At 43.5% G+C, this 19,896-nt stretch overlaps 1 protein-coding gene across 1 annotated transcript in view; it reads left to right on the top strand.

Annotated features, from left to right (window-relative positions):
- Positions 1 to 19,896, top strand: part of frem2b (FRAS1 related extracellular matrix 2b) — a 302,533-nt gene that overhangs the window by 138,399 nt on the left and 144,238 nt on the right. Inside the window, exons 3-4 of the mRNA XM_060897720.1 lie at positions 146 to 292; positions 19,305 to 19,535. Of these exons, the coding sequence (XP_060753703.1) occupies positions 146 to 292; positions 19,305 to 19,535 (378 nt within the window). The remainder of the gene's footprint in view (positions 1 to 145; positions 293 to 19,304; positions 19,536 to 19,896) is intronic.

Genomic DNA, 19,896 nt, shown 5'->3' with positions numbered 1-19,896 from the left:
CTGTAATGACTGATTCATCACAGGCTTTTGCTCTAATTGCAACATGCCCCGAGGAGCTTTTTTGTAGGCGAGAAGTGTCAATTCCTGATTAGTGTAACTGGAATAGTGTCAGCATGAAATCAAGGATGATTGTGGTTGTGCGCAGGAGGGAACAAGCTGAAGAACCAGCAGTTCCGGCTGACCTGGGCTTGGATCTCTCTGGAGAAGGAGTATTACATGGTGGATGAAGAGACCAAGTTCTTGGAGGTGGTCCTGAGACGGAGGGGTTACCTCGGCGAGACCTCGTTCGTCAGTAAGTCACTGTTTGAACTGTTGTTAGCTTAGTTAATGAACTATGAACTGTGTGCTTTTCTTACTATACTATTATCTCCTAGACAGAGTTTTTTCTGTCTTTTTATTATCTCCTGAATACTATCAGACAGAGACTGATAGTATTCTTACTCCATGACCTTGTGAACCGGGATCAGGAGGATTTTATTGATCGAGACTTCGGAGCACTTCTGTAAGTCACTCTGGGTAAGGGTGTCTGGGTGGGTAAATGCTCTAAAGGTGAACATAAATTAATAAATAATTAACTATGAACAGATTAATATCCATCCATAAGGCATTATATACATCATAATAATTATTTATGACTCATACCACAGTGCTCAAATTCTCAGGTCATTAATTTTCTATAAAAGCTCAAGTCTGGTATTATTTCCAACTGTAACATAAATTATTTTTATATTAGTCAGAGTTAATTCACAGGGAATTGTATAGCAGATGCTTAACGTACCGTGGTGCTTGAAAGTTTGTGAACCCTTTAGAATTTTCTATATTTCTGCATAAATATGACCTAAAACATCATCAGATTTTCACACAAGTCCTAAAAGTAGATAAAGAGAACCCAGTTAAACAAATGAGACAAAAATATTATACTTGGTCATTTATTTAGTGAGGAAAATAATCCAATATTACATATCTGTGCGTGGCAAAAGTATGTGAACCTTTGCTTTCAGTATCTGCTGTGACCCCCTTGTGCAGCAATAACTGCAACTAAACGTTTCCGGTAACTGTTGATCAGTCCTGCACACCAGCTTGGAGGAATTTTAGCCCATTTCTCCATACAGAACAGCTTCAACTCTGGGATGTTGGTGGGTTTCTTCACATGAACTGCTCACTTCAGGTCCTTCCACAACATTTTGATTGGATTAAGGTCAGGACTTTGACTTGGCCATTCCAAAACATTAACTTTATTCTTCTTTAACCATTCTTTGGTAGAACGACTTGTGTGCTTAGGGTCATTGTCTTGCTGCATGACCCACCTTCTCTTGAGATTCAGTTCATGAACAGACATCCTGACATTTTCCTTTAGAATTCGCTGGTATAATTCAGAATTCATTGTTCCATCAATTATAGCAAGCCATTCTGGCCTAGATGCAGCAAAACAGGCCCAAACCATGATACTACCACCACCATGTTTCACAGATGGGATAAGGTTCTTATGCTGGAATGCAGTGTTTTCCTTTCTCCAAATATAATGCTTCTCATTTAAACCAAAAAGTTCTATTTTGGTCTCATCCATCCACAAAAGATGTTTCCAATAGCCTTCTGGCTTGTCCACGTGATCTTTAGCAAACTGCAGATGAGCAGCAATGTTCTTTTTAGAGAGCAGTGGCTTTCTCCTTGCAACCCTGCCATGCACACCATTGTTGTTCGGTGTTCTCCTGATGGTGGACTCATGAACATTAACATTAGCCAATGTGAGAGAGGCCTTCAGTTGCTTAGACATTACCCTGAGGTCCTTTGTGACATCGCCGACTATTACACGCCTTGCTCTTGGAGTGATCTTTGTTGGCCAACCACTCCTGGGGAGGGTAACAATGGTCTTGAATTTCTTCCATTTGTACACAATCTGTCTGACTGTGGATTGGTCGAGTCCAAACTCTATAGAGATGGTTTTGTAACTTTTTCCAGCCTGATGAGCATCAACAACACTTTTTCTGATGTCCTCCGAAATCTCCTTTGTTCGTGCCATGATACACTTCCACAAACATGTGTTGTGAAGATCAGACTTTGATAGATCCCTGTTCTTTAAATAAAACAGGGTGCCCACTCACACCTGATTGTCATCCCATTGATTGAAAACACCTGACTCTAATTTCACCTTCAAATTAACTGCTAATCCTAGAGGTTCACGTACTTTTGCCACTCACAGATATGTAATATCGGATCATTTTCCTCACTAAATAAATGACCAAGTATAATGTTTTTGTCTCATTTGTTTAACTGGGTTCTCTTTATCTACTTTTAGGACTTGTGTAAAAATCTGATGATGTTTTAGGTCATATTCATGCAGGAATATAGAAAATTCTAAAGGGTTCACAAACTTTCAAGCACCACTGTAGTCTAAACCTATGGAAGTGGAGATGTTTTCTGTTCAGAGATGTTTATGGAAGGAGTCTCCAGCGTCAGTACTTTGTAACAGTCAATGAGTTTTCTTACGTGGATGGAAGAGTTTTCACAAGTTTACACTTCCCAATTTCTCATTACCGTGACAAGACTTTTTTTTTTTGTATCATTTACATTCTCTCCATTGAAGTTAATAATAAATGATAACAGGAGCTAGCTTTGCCTTATGGGCATTTGATGATATGAACTGTAACTGTAAATGTTAGAAAGCGTCATGTGTCATTGATTAATAAATGAAAAATTGTATTTGTAATTGATATGTTTTGATCTTATGGAAATATTACCCTGCTGTAGGTCAGGACATATCACACCACCTCAGTGTGAACTATTTTTGCATAACAGTATGGTTCATTATGCATTATTCCTTATTTATTACACTTCTTTGTTGAATATTCGATTCTGATTGGTCAGTTAGTCAATTATGCCATTCTACTTTGTTATTTCTGAACAGCAGACTGCTGTTATGAAAACAGACCTTTTCTATGGACATAGTTTCAATCACAGATTCTAAAGGACCATTTCCGATCATATCAATCTGCAGGAAGAAGTTTGATAAATTTTGTTGGTTTACTCATCAAATTAGCACCGTTACTCATTAATGACACTGTATGGCAAAAAGAAAAATGTTACGCCATCAGAAAACACCATGGAAGTTTTTTCTAATAATAATTTTTTGAACTGTAATGATAAGTAAGCTAATCTTTAAGAAGTTGCCAAAGTTGCTATGGATGCAGTTCCAGCCATATAATCGAACAGACTATATTATTTTTTTATTTACTTTTCAAATCCTTTCATCAGCTTTTGTTACAATCCCACTGGCAGGCCGCAACCAGAGGTCTGAGGCAGTGGGGAAAGTTGTTGCTTATATCTTTAGCCATAGAAGAACATTTCTTATTATTATTATTATTATTGTTGTAGTATGCAATCAATTAAATTTTTTTATATTTTTTTTATCCCCCGCTGGCCGAAAGACCCGAAGGGAGATTATGTTGTGGCCATGTCCGTCCATCCCAGGAAAGGATACTCACCTTCTGAAATCAACTCCCCTCCAAGGGGCATTGTTATATGTCGGTAATACGCCTATTGTAATTTCATTAAATTCGGTCATATTTTCCCAGAGTTACAGCCCTTGATTAACAAAATTATACTTTGACAATTTCATGAAGGTGTATTTTCCTTCTGAAATTAACTCCTCTCACAATTTCTGGAGGAATTTCACCAAACTTGGCAAAAAGCCTTGTTATATGATGGTAATATGCATATTGCGATTTAATTTCTTTTGTGAAAATTTTACCAGAGTTTTGACCCTTGATTAAATAACTTGTACTTTGACAATTTCATGAGGGTGTACGTTCTTCTGATATCAACTCCTCCCACAATTTGTGGAGGAATTTCACTAAACTTGGCAGAAGGCTTTGTTATATGGCAGTTATAAGCATATTGAAATTTCGTTTAATTTGGGCAAATTTTTACCAGCATTATGCCCTTGATTATTAACAAACTTGTACTTTGGCAATTTCATCAAGGTGTGCTTGCTTTCTGAAATCAACTTCCCTCACAATTTTTGGAAGAATTTCATGTAATTTGGCAAAACATTTTTTCATCCCCCACTGGCCGAAAGACCCGAAGTGGGATTATGTCGTGGCGATGTCCATCCGTCCATCCCAGGAAGGGTACTCACCTTCTGAAATCAACTCCTCTCACAATTTTTGGAGAAATTTCACGAAACTTAACAGGATTCTTTGTTGTATGTCGGTAGTACGCATATTGCAATTTCGTTCAATTCAGTTGCATTTTACCAGAGTTATGGCCCTTGATTACCAAACTTGTACTTGGACAATTTCATGAGGGTGTATTAAGCACTTATAGCATAGATGTAGTTGCCAACGGGGGATATTGTGCTCTCAAAGCACTCTTGTTAAATTAATATTTTGTTTCATATTTTTGATTTCTTTAGTAAGTAGCCGTGTAATAAGTGGGATAATGTACAGCAACCCAGTCATTATTGTGGGGTTTATTTCTCAATAATGCTTGGCTTATTGTACATTATCCCTTACACAACACAATGTTTTATAAGGAGTGTGTGTGTGTGTGTGTGTGTGTGTGTGTGTGTGTGTGTGTGTGTGTGCATTTTATATATATATATATATATATATATATATATATATATATATATATATATATATATATACCCAAAAAACTACCACCTACTACTAGTAAATGAATTTCTGTTGAATTTCACTGGCATTGATATATGTTAGATAATGCATTCTGTTAACAATTTATAATTGCATTGTAAACATTGCCAAAACTTTAATGCCATTTCCTAAATTATTATTACCTGTTTATAATTAACCTTCATTATCACGTTATGAATGTATTTCTGGGTCTTTATACACGTGTCCTTCATTGAAAGTGTTGCCATACTCAGTGGGTTCTGTGGATGGTTACAATTTCAAGCCTTATAAACATTTCCAAGTTGAAAGCTTTGGCAGTTCACCCAAGAGGACAGTCCATAGAACATCTTTTTTTTTTTCTCTCTGTCCACTGGAAAAAAGTGTAATGCCTTGTTATGAAAAGGTCACGGACTTCAAGACTTAAAACACATGAAATGATATTTTTCTTGTGCTTATCCAGGTCCTAAGCTCCCTGAGCTGCTATTGGTCAGTTAGGTTTCTCAGGGTTAGCTTCCTAATGGGGCTTTACTAGAACCTTCTATGATGGGCAAACTTTTAGTAGCCTTAAGGGTTCTTGCAAAATTAAGGGATGTGAGTGGAGATGGAGGGTAAAGTTGAGCCATAAGTCACTAGTCAACTCATTTCCCTTTCCTCTGTCTGTCTTCACAAAAGTGAAATATCAACTTTAAATGAGAAAAGATACCAGCTTCTAGGTTGGCAAAAATAGCCTCATTACTGAGTAATTCCTCCCATCTCTTCCTAATTATAATAACAGCATCAGTTACAGTGTAGTATATGTGGTGTTTCCGATGAAGAGTGTTTAATTAGATGCATTCAATAACTTCTTTTCATGAAATCCATACTGTATGACATCGAGTATATTATCTTTTCCATAGAGTGTATGGCATTAATGTCCCCTGTTTGGTACACTTAATAGGCACAAAGAACTTTTACAGAGTCCGTAATAAAGAGCTGCAAGTTAAACCATAAATGAAAGGGAGCGCTACGCTGTATGTCCCCTGGGTAGGCGCTGCTAATGACCAAAGGTTCTAGAGGACAAGAAAGTCTGGGTAAAAGAAACAGGAGCTGAACACTCTGATTCTCTCTGGAAAAGAGTTCCTTAGTTCAGGATCATGGAATAAAAACAACATTCCTCATTAGGTGTATCTTGTGGGGTTTAGAGTACAGCTTATTCTTGTCAGTTTTGACCTGACAAACTCTTGCTGCTGATGCCAGTGCTCAAATTTTTTATTTCTGCTGGTTTAGAACTTCTCTCTTGGAAGTTCAGAGACTCCAATTAGTCAAGTCAAGTCAAGTTTGTTTGTATAGTGCTTTTACCAATAGACATTGTCCCAAAGCAGCTTTACAGAATTTGAATGACCCAAGACATGAGCCAATTTTATCCCTGATCTATCCCCAATGAGCAAGCCTGTGGCGACAGTGGCAAGGAAAAACTCCCCCAGACGACATGAGGAAGAAGCCTCAAGAGGAACCAGACCTAAAAGGGAACCAATCCTCACCTGGACAACAACAGACAACATGACTATAACATTAACAGTTTTAACATGAAGTCAGTTTCGTTGATGTTATAAACTCTTCATTGATGGAAACTTGAGTGCAAAACTGTTCATGACAACTGCAGTCCCAAAGTTAGCAAGCCAACTGTAGTCCTCGGCCATAAAAGCATTACTGTAAGTGTCCAGAGCGTCTTCCAAGTATGACTTTCAACTGTCCCTATGGGGCCTTCCTCCACAGGAGCGATGTGATGAGACTCCAACCAGACATAGGGCATCAGGATGGATCAGGCAGGTCCGAGGAACAGAAGAGATCAGCACCTTGATCCCAGGATTGACATGCAACTCAGAGGGACTGATTGGAGGGGGGGAGAAGAGAGAGAGAAAACACAGGTTGTTATGTATGCCCAATGTCACCTGAATCAGTAGGTACAGTATACATTTTGCGCTGAGTACAAGCAGAGACTCTGGCAAAACTATGGCAGCATAACTAAAAGGAGAGAGCCAGAAGGTAACACAGGCATGAGGGGTCCCAAGACATGAAGCAGCTAGCCACTACACCGTCAACAAACTCGAGTGAGCAAGCAAGTGGGGACTGACAGCATCCATACATCCCAGTTTACCAAAACACTATGTCTGAGGACCCTCCAGATCTACACCTTTACCTCATAAGCACCATTAACAAAAGGCTTGACTAAACAGATATGTTTTCAGCCTAGACTTAAATGCTGAGACTGTGTCTGATTCCCAAACACTACTTGGAAGGCTGTTCCATAACTGTGGGGCTTTGTAAGAAAAGGTTCTGCCCCCTGATGTAGCCTTCAATATACGACATACCAGCAGATAGCCTGCACCTTTTGATCTAAGTAGGCATGGCAGGTCATAAAGGACCAGAAGTTTGCTCAGGTACTGTGGTGCGAGACCATTCAGTGCTTTGAAGGTCAATAGTAGTATTTTATAATCAATACGAAATTTGATTGGGAGCCAGTACAGTGTGGATAAGACAGGGGTGATGTGGTCATATTTTCTAGTTCTAGTAAGGACTCTTGCTGTTGCATTTTGAACTAACTGGAGCTTGTTTATGCACTTATTGGAACATCCAGACAGTAAGGCACTACAATAATCCAACCTGGAGGTAACGAAAGCATGAACTAGTTTTTCTGCGTCATGTAGTGACATTAAATTTCTTATCTTAGCAGTTTTTCTGAGATGAAAGAACGCTATCCAGGTAATGTTATCAATATGAGTTTTGAATGAAAGACTGGGGTCAATAATCACTCCGAGGTCTTTTACTGCTGCACGTGAAGAAACAGAAAGGCCATCCAGAGTTACTATGTAATCAGAAAACTTACTTCTAGCTGCATGTGGTCCTCGTACAAGTACTTCAGTCTTGTCAGAGTTAAGCAGAAGGAAGTTAATAAGCATCCAGTGTCTAATGTCCTTTACACATTCCTCAGTTCTATTAAGCTGGTGTCTCTCATCTGGTTTTGTAAAAACATACAACTGTGTGTCATCAGCATAACAGTGGAAACTAAGGTGGTGTTTACATTAGACCGTATCCGTATCGTTTTCGTTGCAGATGCACTGTCCGTGCACATTAAAACGCCGGAAAACGACTCCACAGGCAGAACAGTTTGAATCCGCCAGGGCCCACGTATTCAACCCAGTACGTATCTGATCCGGTGCTGTGTAAACATTGAGGAACGAGGATACGCAGTGCTGAGCTCTAGCTGACGTCGTCATTGGACAACGTCACTGTGACATCCACCTTCCTGATTCGCTGGCGTTGGTCATGCCACGTTGGTCATGTGAATGAGCAATACAGGAAGTGTGTTGAGGAAGTCATTAAGTGAATGAGCAATACAGGAAGTGTGTTGGTTACCGTAGCACTAAATAGTCTTGTTGTAATCGCAAAAAACGGCCGTTCTGCGAGGTGAAGAGTGTACCGAACACTGTTAGATCCTTCTAGCATAAACACGAAGGCCATACACGGTGTAAAAAAGGCGTCATTGTAGTACCAATACTGCCGATAACAGACTGGCATACTTCATTTTTTACAACGACATCCTTCCACTTGCAAGTGGTGAGTGACTTGCGCATGCCCGATATGCACTGGGATCATGTGACGTGCCGTCTAATTAGTCATGTGATTAGTGTATCCGTGTATTGGCGTTGCTGTGTGCACGGGGAACGGTTTTGTTGCGGGCACAGAAATTTTGTGTGTGTACGCGAATCGTTTTAAAAACGTTAATCTGATGATCCGCTGATTTGAAATGATGTAAACAGGGCCTAAGACTACGTTCAGACTGCACCCTGAAACGACCCATATCCGATTTTTAAAATTTTTTTGCCCATATGCGACCTGTATCCGATTTGTTATTGACAATCTGAACGACACGGATCCGATTTTTTCACATGCGACCCAGGCCGCTTGGATATGTGGTCCTAATTCCGATGCATATCCGATATTTTCACATGCGACTGCAGTCTGACCGGACAAGTCGCATTCATGCGACCTACACGTCATCAACAAGAGACAAACGTCACTATTCTGCATTGGCTAATCCCGCCTCTTTGGTGGAAAACAACATTTGTACAGTTTTCAGAATTTAAATAGACTTTTATAGAATTGATCAAGCTAATGGTGGATTTGGTAGGGACCTGGATGTTGATCTGTTAGCCTGATTAAATGAAACAGTTTCTATAACTGATTTATAACTTAAACCATCCTGTATTACAAGATTATAAGATTGTTCTGGAAATTTCCAGTAATTTGACACCTTCGGTCTCATTAGTCTGCTGCCCACATTAATCAGATTATTGTGTGAGTTCCGCCGCCGCCACAAAAACCACATCGCCAGGTCTCGCCTCATCTCCATAGCAAACTGCACTGGTGTTTCTGCACCTTGAGCCAGCGCTGAGAGAAGTTGCAGAATTCAGCTGGCTATAAACAATCTAAATAAATATTTATAAAAATGTAGAAAAAGTTTATTAATATGACGAAATAAATATGTGCAAATTATTAAGCCTGAATTAAGAGTTTGGTAATACAGCGGCCGTATCCCAAATGACTGCCTACTGAAGCTCGAGTGCACTATATAGAGTTTAAAAATCCATTACTTCCTAGTAACATGTAGTGCACTTATATAGAAATTAGAGAGACATTTAGGAGTCAACCCTCGTTACCAGGCTACACGTTTTCATTTCAGTTCAGAAACAAAAACACACACGAGACCTCACACTTTAACACTAACCAGATAATTAAACAAACAAACAAAAAAAGAGAAATCATTAAACTTGAAGAGTGCGCTTTTTTTTTGTTTACGTATTACGTAGATGTGCTTATTACGTGTCAATTTGCGCATGCGGGACACTTTTGGGTCATTTTCCATTCATATTGGAGATCGCATACAAGTCTCATATAATTGGTAATGTGAACGGCCTAACAAAAAAATCGGATTTCACAACAAATCGGATATGGGTCGTTTCAGGTTGCAGTCTGAACGTAGTGAAATACAATGTTTACGAATAATATCACCTAGAGGTAACATATATAAAGAAAAAAGCAGTGGACCCAAGACAGAACCTTGTGGAACACCAAACTTTACTTCAGTATGTCTAGAAAAATCACCATTTACATCAACATACTGATAGCTATCAGTTAAATAAGACCTGAGCCAGGAGAGGGCCGTTCCCTTAACTCCCACAACATTTTCTAGTCTATCCAGAAGAATGGAATGATCAATGGTATCAAATGCTGCACTAAGGTCAAGCAAAACAAGCAGCGAGACACAGCCCTGATCAGAAGCCAACAGTAGGTCATTTACTACTTTAACCAGAGCTGTCTCTGTGCTATGATGAGGTCTAAATCCTGACTGATACATTTCATGGATGTTATTCCTATGTAAATATGAGCATAACTGCTGTGCCACAGCTTTTTCAAGGATCTTGGAGATAAAGGGGAGGTTTGATATTGGCCGATAATTGGACAGCTGACAGGGATCAAGGTCAGGTTTTTTAATCAGGGGTTTGATAACTGCTAGTTTAAAGGATTTGGGTACATAGCCAATCCTAAGAGAAGAACTGATTATTTCTAGAAGCAGTTCAATTACTTCAGGTATTATCTGTTTGAATAGACGTGTAGGTAAGGGATCTAGTACACAAGTTGAGGCCTTTGATGTGGAGATTAATGAAAGTAATTCAGTTTCTCTAAGGGGAGTAAAACATTCCAATTGCTGATCTGATACAGTTATATTGTTAACTACAGGGTCACTTACATTGTCTGACCTTAAATTAATAGTTTGAATTTTTTGTTGGATATTCTCAAATTTTGTCATGAAAAAAATTCATGAAGTTGTTGCTACTACATACTGCAGGTGTGCATGTGTCTATAGTGGACTTATTCCTGGTTAATTTTGCTACAGTATTAAATAGGAATCTAGGATTATTTTTGTTATCTTCTATTAGAGAGGAGAGATATGTTGATCTAGCAGCACTAAGAGCTTTTCTATACTTCAGGAAGCTCTCCTTCCACGCTAATTTGAACGCTACCAATTTTGTTTGACGCCATTTACGTTCCAATTTTCGAGTGGTCTGTTTTAAAGTGCGAGTGCCAATTAGCACCATTGGCACTCTTAAGGGTTGTTGCTCTTTGCAATGTTTCACCCTGTGAGGTCGAGAGCGTTGCCGATGAAGCTTGGCAGGTTTAAAATGAGTAGGTCATGTATTTAGATAAATATCTTCTCAGGTTTTTATCATACAAGCATAATAAACATATTGACAAACTTTATGCTTTACACTTTCCTATGTGCCCACTGCCAAATAATATTATATTTTTAAAATTACTTAAATTAGATGAAACATAAAACTTGTCACCTTAGTCACACCTGAGTCAGAGTGCCGAGTGCCCAATTACACATTCATAAAAGTCTATTCACATGGTAATGGCCTGATAATCACTTTCACTCTTTCGGTTTCGATTGGTTTGGTTTTGAAGCCAGTGGGAGCACCCACCGTAAACAGGATAAAATATGTCAGCCATAATTTAGGCTACCTGTTTGGAGGTAAAACTTATTGCGTGATGGCATGTCGATTTGATGCTCAGGAAGCGCTTCAGATGATTCAGGACAGTGATGAAAATTTCAGGAGTTCATTGGATCTTGAGAACTGCGACACTGATGATGAGCAGTGTTAAAGGTTGTAACCAGAGGGTTAAAGTTTGTATACAGAACTAACAGGGTGCTTTTGTTTTCCATGTAGAGACTGACATAGTGTAGCTGACTACCTTTGTGGAATAGATATATAGGGTACAGTGAGATCCTTTTGTTTACTTGTTAGGAAGTTGGAATCAGAGTACAGGGTTTGCCATGATGCATCACTCTTGTAGCAGACAGGGTTAAGGGCCCACTAGTGCCAGCTTGACAGTACTGAGGACCTTCTGGTCAGTAGCCCAGAAGCCACCACTTCCTGTGTTTAGAAACCAAAAATCTCTCACCATCCAAAACCAACAGTGAGTTTAGTTGGGCCCTGGTCACACTGCAGCTCGCAATGGGGTGCGAATACTTGGTGATGAAAAATTGGTAGCATCGCCACCAATTGTGCCACGCATGGCGAATGTTTTCCGAGCTTCGCAAGTTGTTTTTTCTGCCTTGCGCAGAAAATGTCGCAAAAAAATTCAATGCATACATTGAAATTTTGTGGTGATGATTTTCATCAGCAAACTAAGCTGCGAATACTCACAGATGGGTTTGGGAATACTTCCCAAAGCTCAGGAACCTTCATTGCACCTCTTGAGATGTATTTGTCTTGAATCCATGTCCCTGATGCTTGCAGGAGCCTCATCAACACAGCGGCTCAGCATAGCCTAACTTTCACCAAGACTTAAAAAATGCATTTACGTTCAGGGATCCTTCAGAGCTTGTTGTACGTGCTCTTGGGACTCAGTCGTTCTGGAAAACACCTGATGCTGATTTGAATGCAATCAGTACGTGCATATAAGGATGCCGTTTTCATAGAAACATAGTATTACGATAGAAGTATTCTGTCAGGTATGCTGAGGTAGATGGCTTTAAGTGCAGGAAGAGCGTTTTGTTAGGACTAGGACTGTTTTGGCCTCTAGAGGCCGCTGTTATTTCCTTTTCATGTCGTGTTTATTTTGGCCTCTAGAGGCCGCCACTGTTCCTGTGTTTTGTGTTTGTGTTAATTGCCTAATTATCTTCACCTGTGTCCTTAATTAGTTTGTCTATTTATACCCCCTGAGTTCAGTCCTCTTGTCACGGAGTCTTTGTGCTGTTATGTTTATCTCCAGTTTCCTTTGTACTGTGTTTTTTTGATCTTCTTAGCTTTTGTATTTTTGCACTTTGCTTTTCTTTTGGATTATACTCTTTGGTTTTTTTTTATCTTTTGTTTTGCCCTGTATATAGTGTATATAGTTTAAATAAACCTTTTGATTCTTTTTCTACTTCCGCCTCACGCCTCTGCATTTGAGTCATCCCCCTGGTGGCCTAGTGGGGGTTTGCTGGATTATCACACCAACGAACCAGGTTCGAATCCCAGCAAAACCCTAACAGAAAGACTCCGTCATGACCGACTCAGCAGAGGCTGCTTCAACTGTCTACCCGGCCAACCTTCAGGGAATTATGGCAGCTTTGACACGCTTCGGAGCGACCATGGACGCTCATGGACGTACGCTCACCAGCCAACGTGAGGCCCTCGCTCGCCACGAGGAACTGCTTCAGCAAATTGGGAAAACCCTGGCACAGCTGACATCTCTGCCTGCATCTCCTGCTCCTGATCCAGTTCCTGCTCCTGATCCAGCTCCCACTCCTGCTCCAGTGCCTCCTGCAATGCTGCTTTCTTCACCTCGCGAACCCAGCCTTCCTGCACCACAGAGGTATGACGGCAAGCACAGTGAGTGCCGAGAGTTCCTTACCCAGTGTCAACTCACCTTTGAGCTTCAGCCTACCACCTACACTACGGATCGCCGCAAGATTGCCTTTGTGATCACCTTATTAGCTGGTAAGGCGCGAGCCTGGGCTACTGCTATCTGGCAAAGACAGGGACCTGAGTGCTTTGATTTCCAGCTGTTTTCTGAAGAGATGCTTCGGGTCTTCGATCAGGCAGACATCAGTACCGACGCAGCCCGAAAGTTCATGTCCATCCGGCAAGGAGGAAGCGTCGCAGATTACGCCATCTCGTTCCGAACACTCGCAGCAGTAAGTGGATGGAACGAGACTGCCCTGGTGTCAGCCTTCCACCATGGTCTGTCTGACCCCATCAAGGACGGTCTGGCCTCTATTGGATGCCCAAGTGACCTCGAAACCCTCATCTCACATGCTATTCGTCTGGACAACAGGATGAGAGAACGCCACCAAGCCTTGAGCCCCCCCAGCCTCCCTACCTCTACCTGGAGATCATCTACCTCCTTCAGTGACTGTCCAGAACCCATGCAAGTGGGTCGTACTCGCCTCTCCGCATCTGAGAGGGAGCGCAGAAGGAGGGACAAGTGCTGCATCTACTGTGGCAAGCCTGGTCACTTCCGAGCATCATGTCCCGAACTCTTGGGAAAAGGACCGCCCCGTCCAGCCGAGGGAGGGTTGTGACGGGGCCTACCCTCTCTCCCGGACTCCCTGGCCAAGGAATCTACATCCCGGTCTCCATCTCCTGGGGTGAGTCTGTCCACTCTTGTCAAGCTTTGATAGACTCAGGGGCGGCTGGGAACTTTATGGATATTCACTTCGCCCAAAGCATCAATATTCCGACTGCACCTCTTGAAGTCCCACTGTCTGTGTCTGCCCTCGATGGCCAAGCGTTAGGTGATGGAAGAGTCACCCAAGTTACTTCTCCAGTTTTCCTCCAGTCTCAAGGTCACAAGGAAGAAATATCCCTGCACCTGATTCCTTCACCTGAGTTCCCAGTTATTCTAGGCCTTCCTTGGCTTACTCGCCACAACCCTCGCATAGACTGGGTAACAAGCCAGGTTGTGGAATGGGGCCCTGCATGCCATGCCTCTTGTCTGCTCTCTAGCTCTCCTGTGTCTCCTGCCGAGCCCCCTGATCTCACCGAGTTATCTCAAGTTCCCACAGAGTACTGGGATCTCAAGGAGGTATTCAGCAAGAGCAGGGCCGCCGTTCTTCCTCCGCACCGGGCCTACGACTGTGCCATCGACTTGCTCCCTGGGACTACCCCTCCTCGTGGCAGACTGTTTTCACTCTCTCAGCCAGAACGCAAGGCCATGGAGGAATACCTCAAAGATGCCCTGGTCTCTGGGTTTATTCGACCCTCCACTTCACCTGCTGGAGCCGGCTTCTTCTTTGTCGGCAAGAAGGATGGGGGGCTCCGACCATGTATTGATTACAGGGGCCTGAATAAGATCACTGTGCGCAACCGATATCCCCTTCCGCTGATGTCCACAGCTTTCGACCTGCTCCAAGGCGCCACCGTCTTCACCAAGTTGGACCTACGGAACGCATACCACCTCATCCGTATCCGACAGGGAGACGAGTGGAAGACTGCCTTTAACACCCCGTCTGGGCACTACGAATACCAGGTGATGCCCTTCGGACTCACCAACGCACCAGCTGTTTTTCAGGCCCTAATCAACGACGTCTTAAGGGACATGATTAACCTATACGTTTTTGTCTACCTCGACGACATCCTTATCTTTTCCAAGACCGTGCAGGAGCACCGCCACCATGTCCGCCAGGTTCTCCAGAGGCTGCTACAGAACAATCTGTTCGCCAAGGCCCAGAAATGCGAATTTCATGTTCCCGAGGTCTCCTTTCTGGGATTTATTGTACGGACAGGCCAACTCCAAATGGACCCTGCCAAGACCCTGGCCGTCCGGGATTGGCCTACTCCCAAGTCCGTTAAGGAGGTTCAGCGGTTCTTAGGATTCGCTAACTTCTACCGCAAGTTCATCAGGAACTTCAGTTCTGTGGCAGCACCCATGTCAGACCTCACCAAAGGGACAGGTGGATCTTATGGCTGGTCTCCTCAGGCAGAAAAGGCGTTCAAAGACCTCAAGGACCGCTTCTGCACGGCACCCATTCTGGTTCTCCCGGACACCTCCCAACCATTCATCGTGGAGGTGGACGCTTCGGACAGTGGTGTCGGCGCGGTGCTCTCTCAACGTTCGGAAGGAAAGCTGCACCCCTGCGCTTACTTCTCCCACCGCCTGAGTCCTGCTGAGTCCCGGTACGATGTGGGGGATCGAGAACTGCTAGCGGTCAAACTGGCCCTTGAGGAGTGGAGGCACTGGCTGGAGGGAGCACAACATCCATTCCTGGTTTGGACTGACCACAAGAACCTGGAGTACCTCCAGCAAGCCAAGAGACTGAACCCTCGACAGGCTAGGTGGGCCCTGTTTTTCAGTCGGTTTGACTTCACCCTCTCGTACCGCCCCGGCTCCAAGAACACCAAACCTGACGCACTGTCCAGACTGTTCTCTGCCACTAACAGGGAGAATGAAGTCGGGCCTATTATCCCTGTGTCCCGGATTGTGGCCCCTGTCCGCTGGGGTATTGAGGAGGCTGTCCGACGAGCCCAACGCCAGGACCCCGGTCCTGGGACGGGGCCACCAGGCCTCTTGTACGTCCCACATCAAGCCCGGGCCAAGGTTCTCCAGTGGGGTCACTCTTCCCCTCTCACCGCCCACCCGGGAGCTCGGAGGACCCTGGACTTCCTGAAAAGACGCTTCTGGTGGCCTAACATGGAGAAGGAAGTAAGGTCATTTGTCCTGTCCTGTGAGGTTTGCACCAGAACCAAGAACCCACGACAGCGTCCCCAGGGTCTCCTGCATCCTCTGACCATTCCCCGGCGTCCCTGGTCCCACGTGGCAGTCGACTTTATCACGGGTCTCCCTGAGTCACAAGGTAACACGGTCATTTTGGTCTTAGTTGACAGATTCTCCAAGGCCTGCCGCTTCATACCACTGTGCAAACTCCCCTCTGCTCTTGAAACTGCGAAACTTTTGTTTAATCATGTCTTCCGAGTCTTTGGTCTTCCACAGGACATCGTCTCAGACCGAGGGCCCCAGTTCTCCTCCCGAGTGTGGCACGGGTTCTGCAAGGTCATCGGAGCCACTGCCAGCCTCTCCTCTGGGTTTCACCCACAGTCCAATGGTCAGACGGAGAGGCTCAACCAGGACCTGGAAACCACCCTGCGAGGCCTGGCTATGGATAACCCGACATCGTGGAGCACCTGGCTGCCATGGGCGGAGTACGCCCACAACACCCTGCAGTCATCGGCCACCAAGCTGTCGCCATTCCAGTGCCAATTCGGGTTCCAGCCACCTCTGTTCCCGGACCAGGAGGAGGACGCGGGGGTGCCCTCGGTCAACCAATATGTGAGACGGTGTCGCAAGACCTGGAGCAAGGTCAGGAAGACCCTCATACAGACCTCCAGAACCAACCAGACTCAGGCCAACCGCCATAGAAGACCTGCACACGCTTTCCGCCCTGGGCAGCGTGTTTGGCTGTCCACTAAGGACCTTCCACTGCGGGTGGAGAACCGCAAGCTTGCTCCTCGCTACATTGGCCCCTTCAAGGTGGTGCGCAGGGTGAACCCTGTCTCCTACCGGCTCCAGTTGCCCCGGACTCTGAGGATCAACCCCACTTTCCATGTTTCCCTGTTACGGCCCGTACTGACGTCTACGTATGCCCCTGCCCCTAGGAACCCCCCACCCCCCCGCATCTTCCAGGGGCAGACTGTGTTCACTGTGAATCGCCTGCTTGACTCCCGCCGGGTCCGCGGCGGGTTGCAATATCTGGTGGACTGGGAGGGCTATGGTCCTGAGGAGCGCTGCTGGGTTCCTGCTCGGGATGTCCTTGATAAAGAACTATGTCGGGACTTCCATTCGGCCCATCCGGATCGCCCTGGGAACGTCAGGAGACGCTCCTAGAGGGGGGGGTCTTGTTAGGACTAGGACTGTTTTGGCCTCTAGAGGCCGCTGTTATTTCCTTTTCATGTCGTGTTTATTTTGGCCTCTAGAGGCCGCCACTGTTCCTGTGTTTTGTGTTTGTGTTAATTGCCTAATTATCTTCACCTGTGTCCTTAATTAGTTTGTCTATTTATACCCCCTGAGTTCAGTCCTCTTGTCACGGAGTCTTTGTGCTGTTATGTTTATCTCCAGTTTCCTTTGTACTGTGTTTTTTTGATCTTCTTAGCTTTTGTATTTTTGCACTTTGCTTTTCTTTTGGATTATACTCTTTGGTTTTTTTTTATCTTTTGTTTTGCCCTGTATATAGTGTATATAGTTTAAATAAACCTTTTGATTCTTTTTCTACTTCCGCCTCACGCCTCTGCATTTGAGTCATCCCCCTGGTGGCCTAGTGGGGGTTTGCTGGATTATCACACCAACGAACCAGGTTCGAATCCCAGCAAAACCCTAACACGTTTATTAGCAGGCGTGATATTTACAAAAACGAAACGTGAGGCAAGGTCAGTATAACAAAACACAAACGAAACCGAAAGCAGAGTCATAAACTTGGCTCGAAACAAACGTGATGGTGATAATGATAATACTTCGCAAAGCTTCTGTGTCCTTATATGCGTGTGTTAATTGCACTCAGATCCGCATCAGGTGTCTCCTATAATGACTGGGTCCTGTGAGTGAGCATGGCTACTCAAGTGTGCGAAGGCGTGACAGTCAGGTGTGACCACAACTTTTAGCTCGCCTGTCTATCGCCATGCATCATCACAAAAACGCCTCATTTTCATTGATAACTCATCGCAAAGCATCACAAGCTGTAGTGTGATCGTAGCTTGAGTTGTTGGTTTTATTGAGTGAATGTTTAAAAGATAATCAAAAGCATACCGACTTGCTAGACTGCTTTTAAAATCTCTAGTGCAGGGATGAAAAAAGGACTTCTTTTATCCTTACTGAGTTTTCGAATAATGAGTCGTGATAGTTATGGGAATGTTTATTCACTCAAAGTTGAAAGAGTTTGAGATTAAAGGTCTTAACCCCTGAAGTATGAACTGATCAAATAAAGACGAAGGCTCTTTATAAAGTCTGAGCAAGCACCCCATTAAATTTCAGCTGGGGTGCTCATGTAGAGCCGAAACTTGGCATGCAGCTGTGAGAAAATAACAACTGGTTCTGAAGCAGGCCTGAATCTTCAGCACCTCTGCAGGTAGACCTCCAACCTCGTTCTAGTGAGGTTAGCTCTACCTGCTGACAATTCTCTCGTCTGCTCTTAATGGAGACCAGGATTGTTTATTCCAAACCTTCATCAACCTGCTGCTTCCTGTGAAATTCTCCTGTTGTGAAGATGATATAATTTGAAAGCAGTCAATTCCTCTTTCTCTTCAAACAGACGAGACTTTTTTCGACCCTGTTGGGCTAATTTAATTTCATTCAGGCACATGCGTGGGCAGATAGAGGCAGGACTCATCCCCTCTCCCGTGTCTGTTTTTCCATATCAAAGCAGTTTCCCCTTTTCTTCAAAGTACAGGTTCTCCTTTTTTTCAGGAGTCCAACTTCTTCATGTGTGCAATAGCATTTCAGTACACCTCCTAAAATTCCTGTCTCTCCAGCAACCCTCTCTTCTCCCTCTTCTGAATTACTCTGCTCTGGAAAGACCCATATCTAATATATGCTCTTAGTTTATTTTACTTTCTAGTGAAAGTGTACTTGTGTTTTTGCAAGTGACCGCTGCTGTAGGCTAGGCAACTGGTTTTAATTACCACAGTGCCCATGCTGTGCATGGTCTTGCCAGCTGTCAGAGAAAGCTTGGCATCCCTGTCATGATCCAGCTGGCACGATGAAGCCTTTGTCAGCTGCCCATGTCCACATGTCCACCAAACCCCAGTGGACAGTTGCATTCAAATACAGCCCATCTCATTTTGGGTAGATGCGGTTTGGCCAGAAGCTCAGCTGTAGCCTTCAGAGATCATTTTGATCAACTTCCTCACTCTAGTGGACATCACCATTTTTCCATTAATGCAACAATATTTTATAACAGATGTGTGTCCTTATGGTTGATGTTTAACAAAACAAAATGTGGCAGTGTTGCCAAGCCAGAGGTACCTTTGTGTGAAATTTTTGATGTTATTAAACTTTTCTCTTTGCAGTATGTACAAAAAAATGACCTTTAACCTGTTGACAAGTATTCGTTCCCATTTGTACCCACTATATCTACATCTTCCCACTCTGAAGGTATTGGAACCAAAGATGGCACAGCAGAGAAAGACAAAGATTTTCGTGGCAAAGCCCAGAAACAGGTCCAGTTCAACCCAGGCCAGACCACTGCCACCTGGAAGGTACGGATCCTCAGTGACCACCTGTACGAGCAGTTGGAAACCTTCCAGATTGTTCTGTCTGAGCCTGTAATGGGGGCGCTCGAGTTCCCCCAGACAGCTACAGTGGAGATAATTGACCCTGAAGATGGTGAGTTTCCAAACGATTTAAATTTTTTTATTTATTTTACTTTGTCCAATTAGGCTGATATTAGATTACTATTTCCAACTTATAAGCATGTCTGACAGAATACCTGAGCCGGTAATTATATTTAGCCTTTCATTGTGTAAGTACATTGACATTTTGTAAAACCTCATCAGCATCTTATAATGAGTTTTTGGCTGAGTCGGGGAAAAAAAAAAGTTTTTTCACTGAATAATTTTCTTCAAAAATTGCCTTTACAGACCTTTATTATTCAGTTAATAGCTTTAGTCTTTAAACTTTTACCTTTAATCTGAAAAACAAACGAGACCGTCAATGACGGAGTAGCTCACGTCTAGTCCAGAAGGAA

This window comes from Neoarius graeffei, chromosome 17, assembly GCF_027579695.1.
Source record: "Neoarius graeffei isolate fNeoGra1 chromosome 17, fNeoGra1.pri, whole genome shotgun sequence".
NCBI classification, from domain to species: domain Eukaryota; kingdom Metazoa; phylum Chordata; class Actinopteri; order Siluriformes; family Ariidae; genus Neoarius; species Neoarius graeffei.
This window is presented reverse-complemented; position numbering and strand designations above follow the sequence as displayed.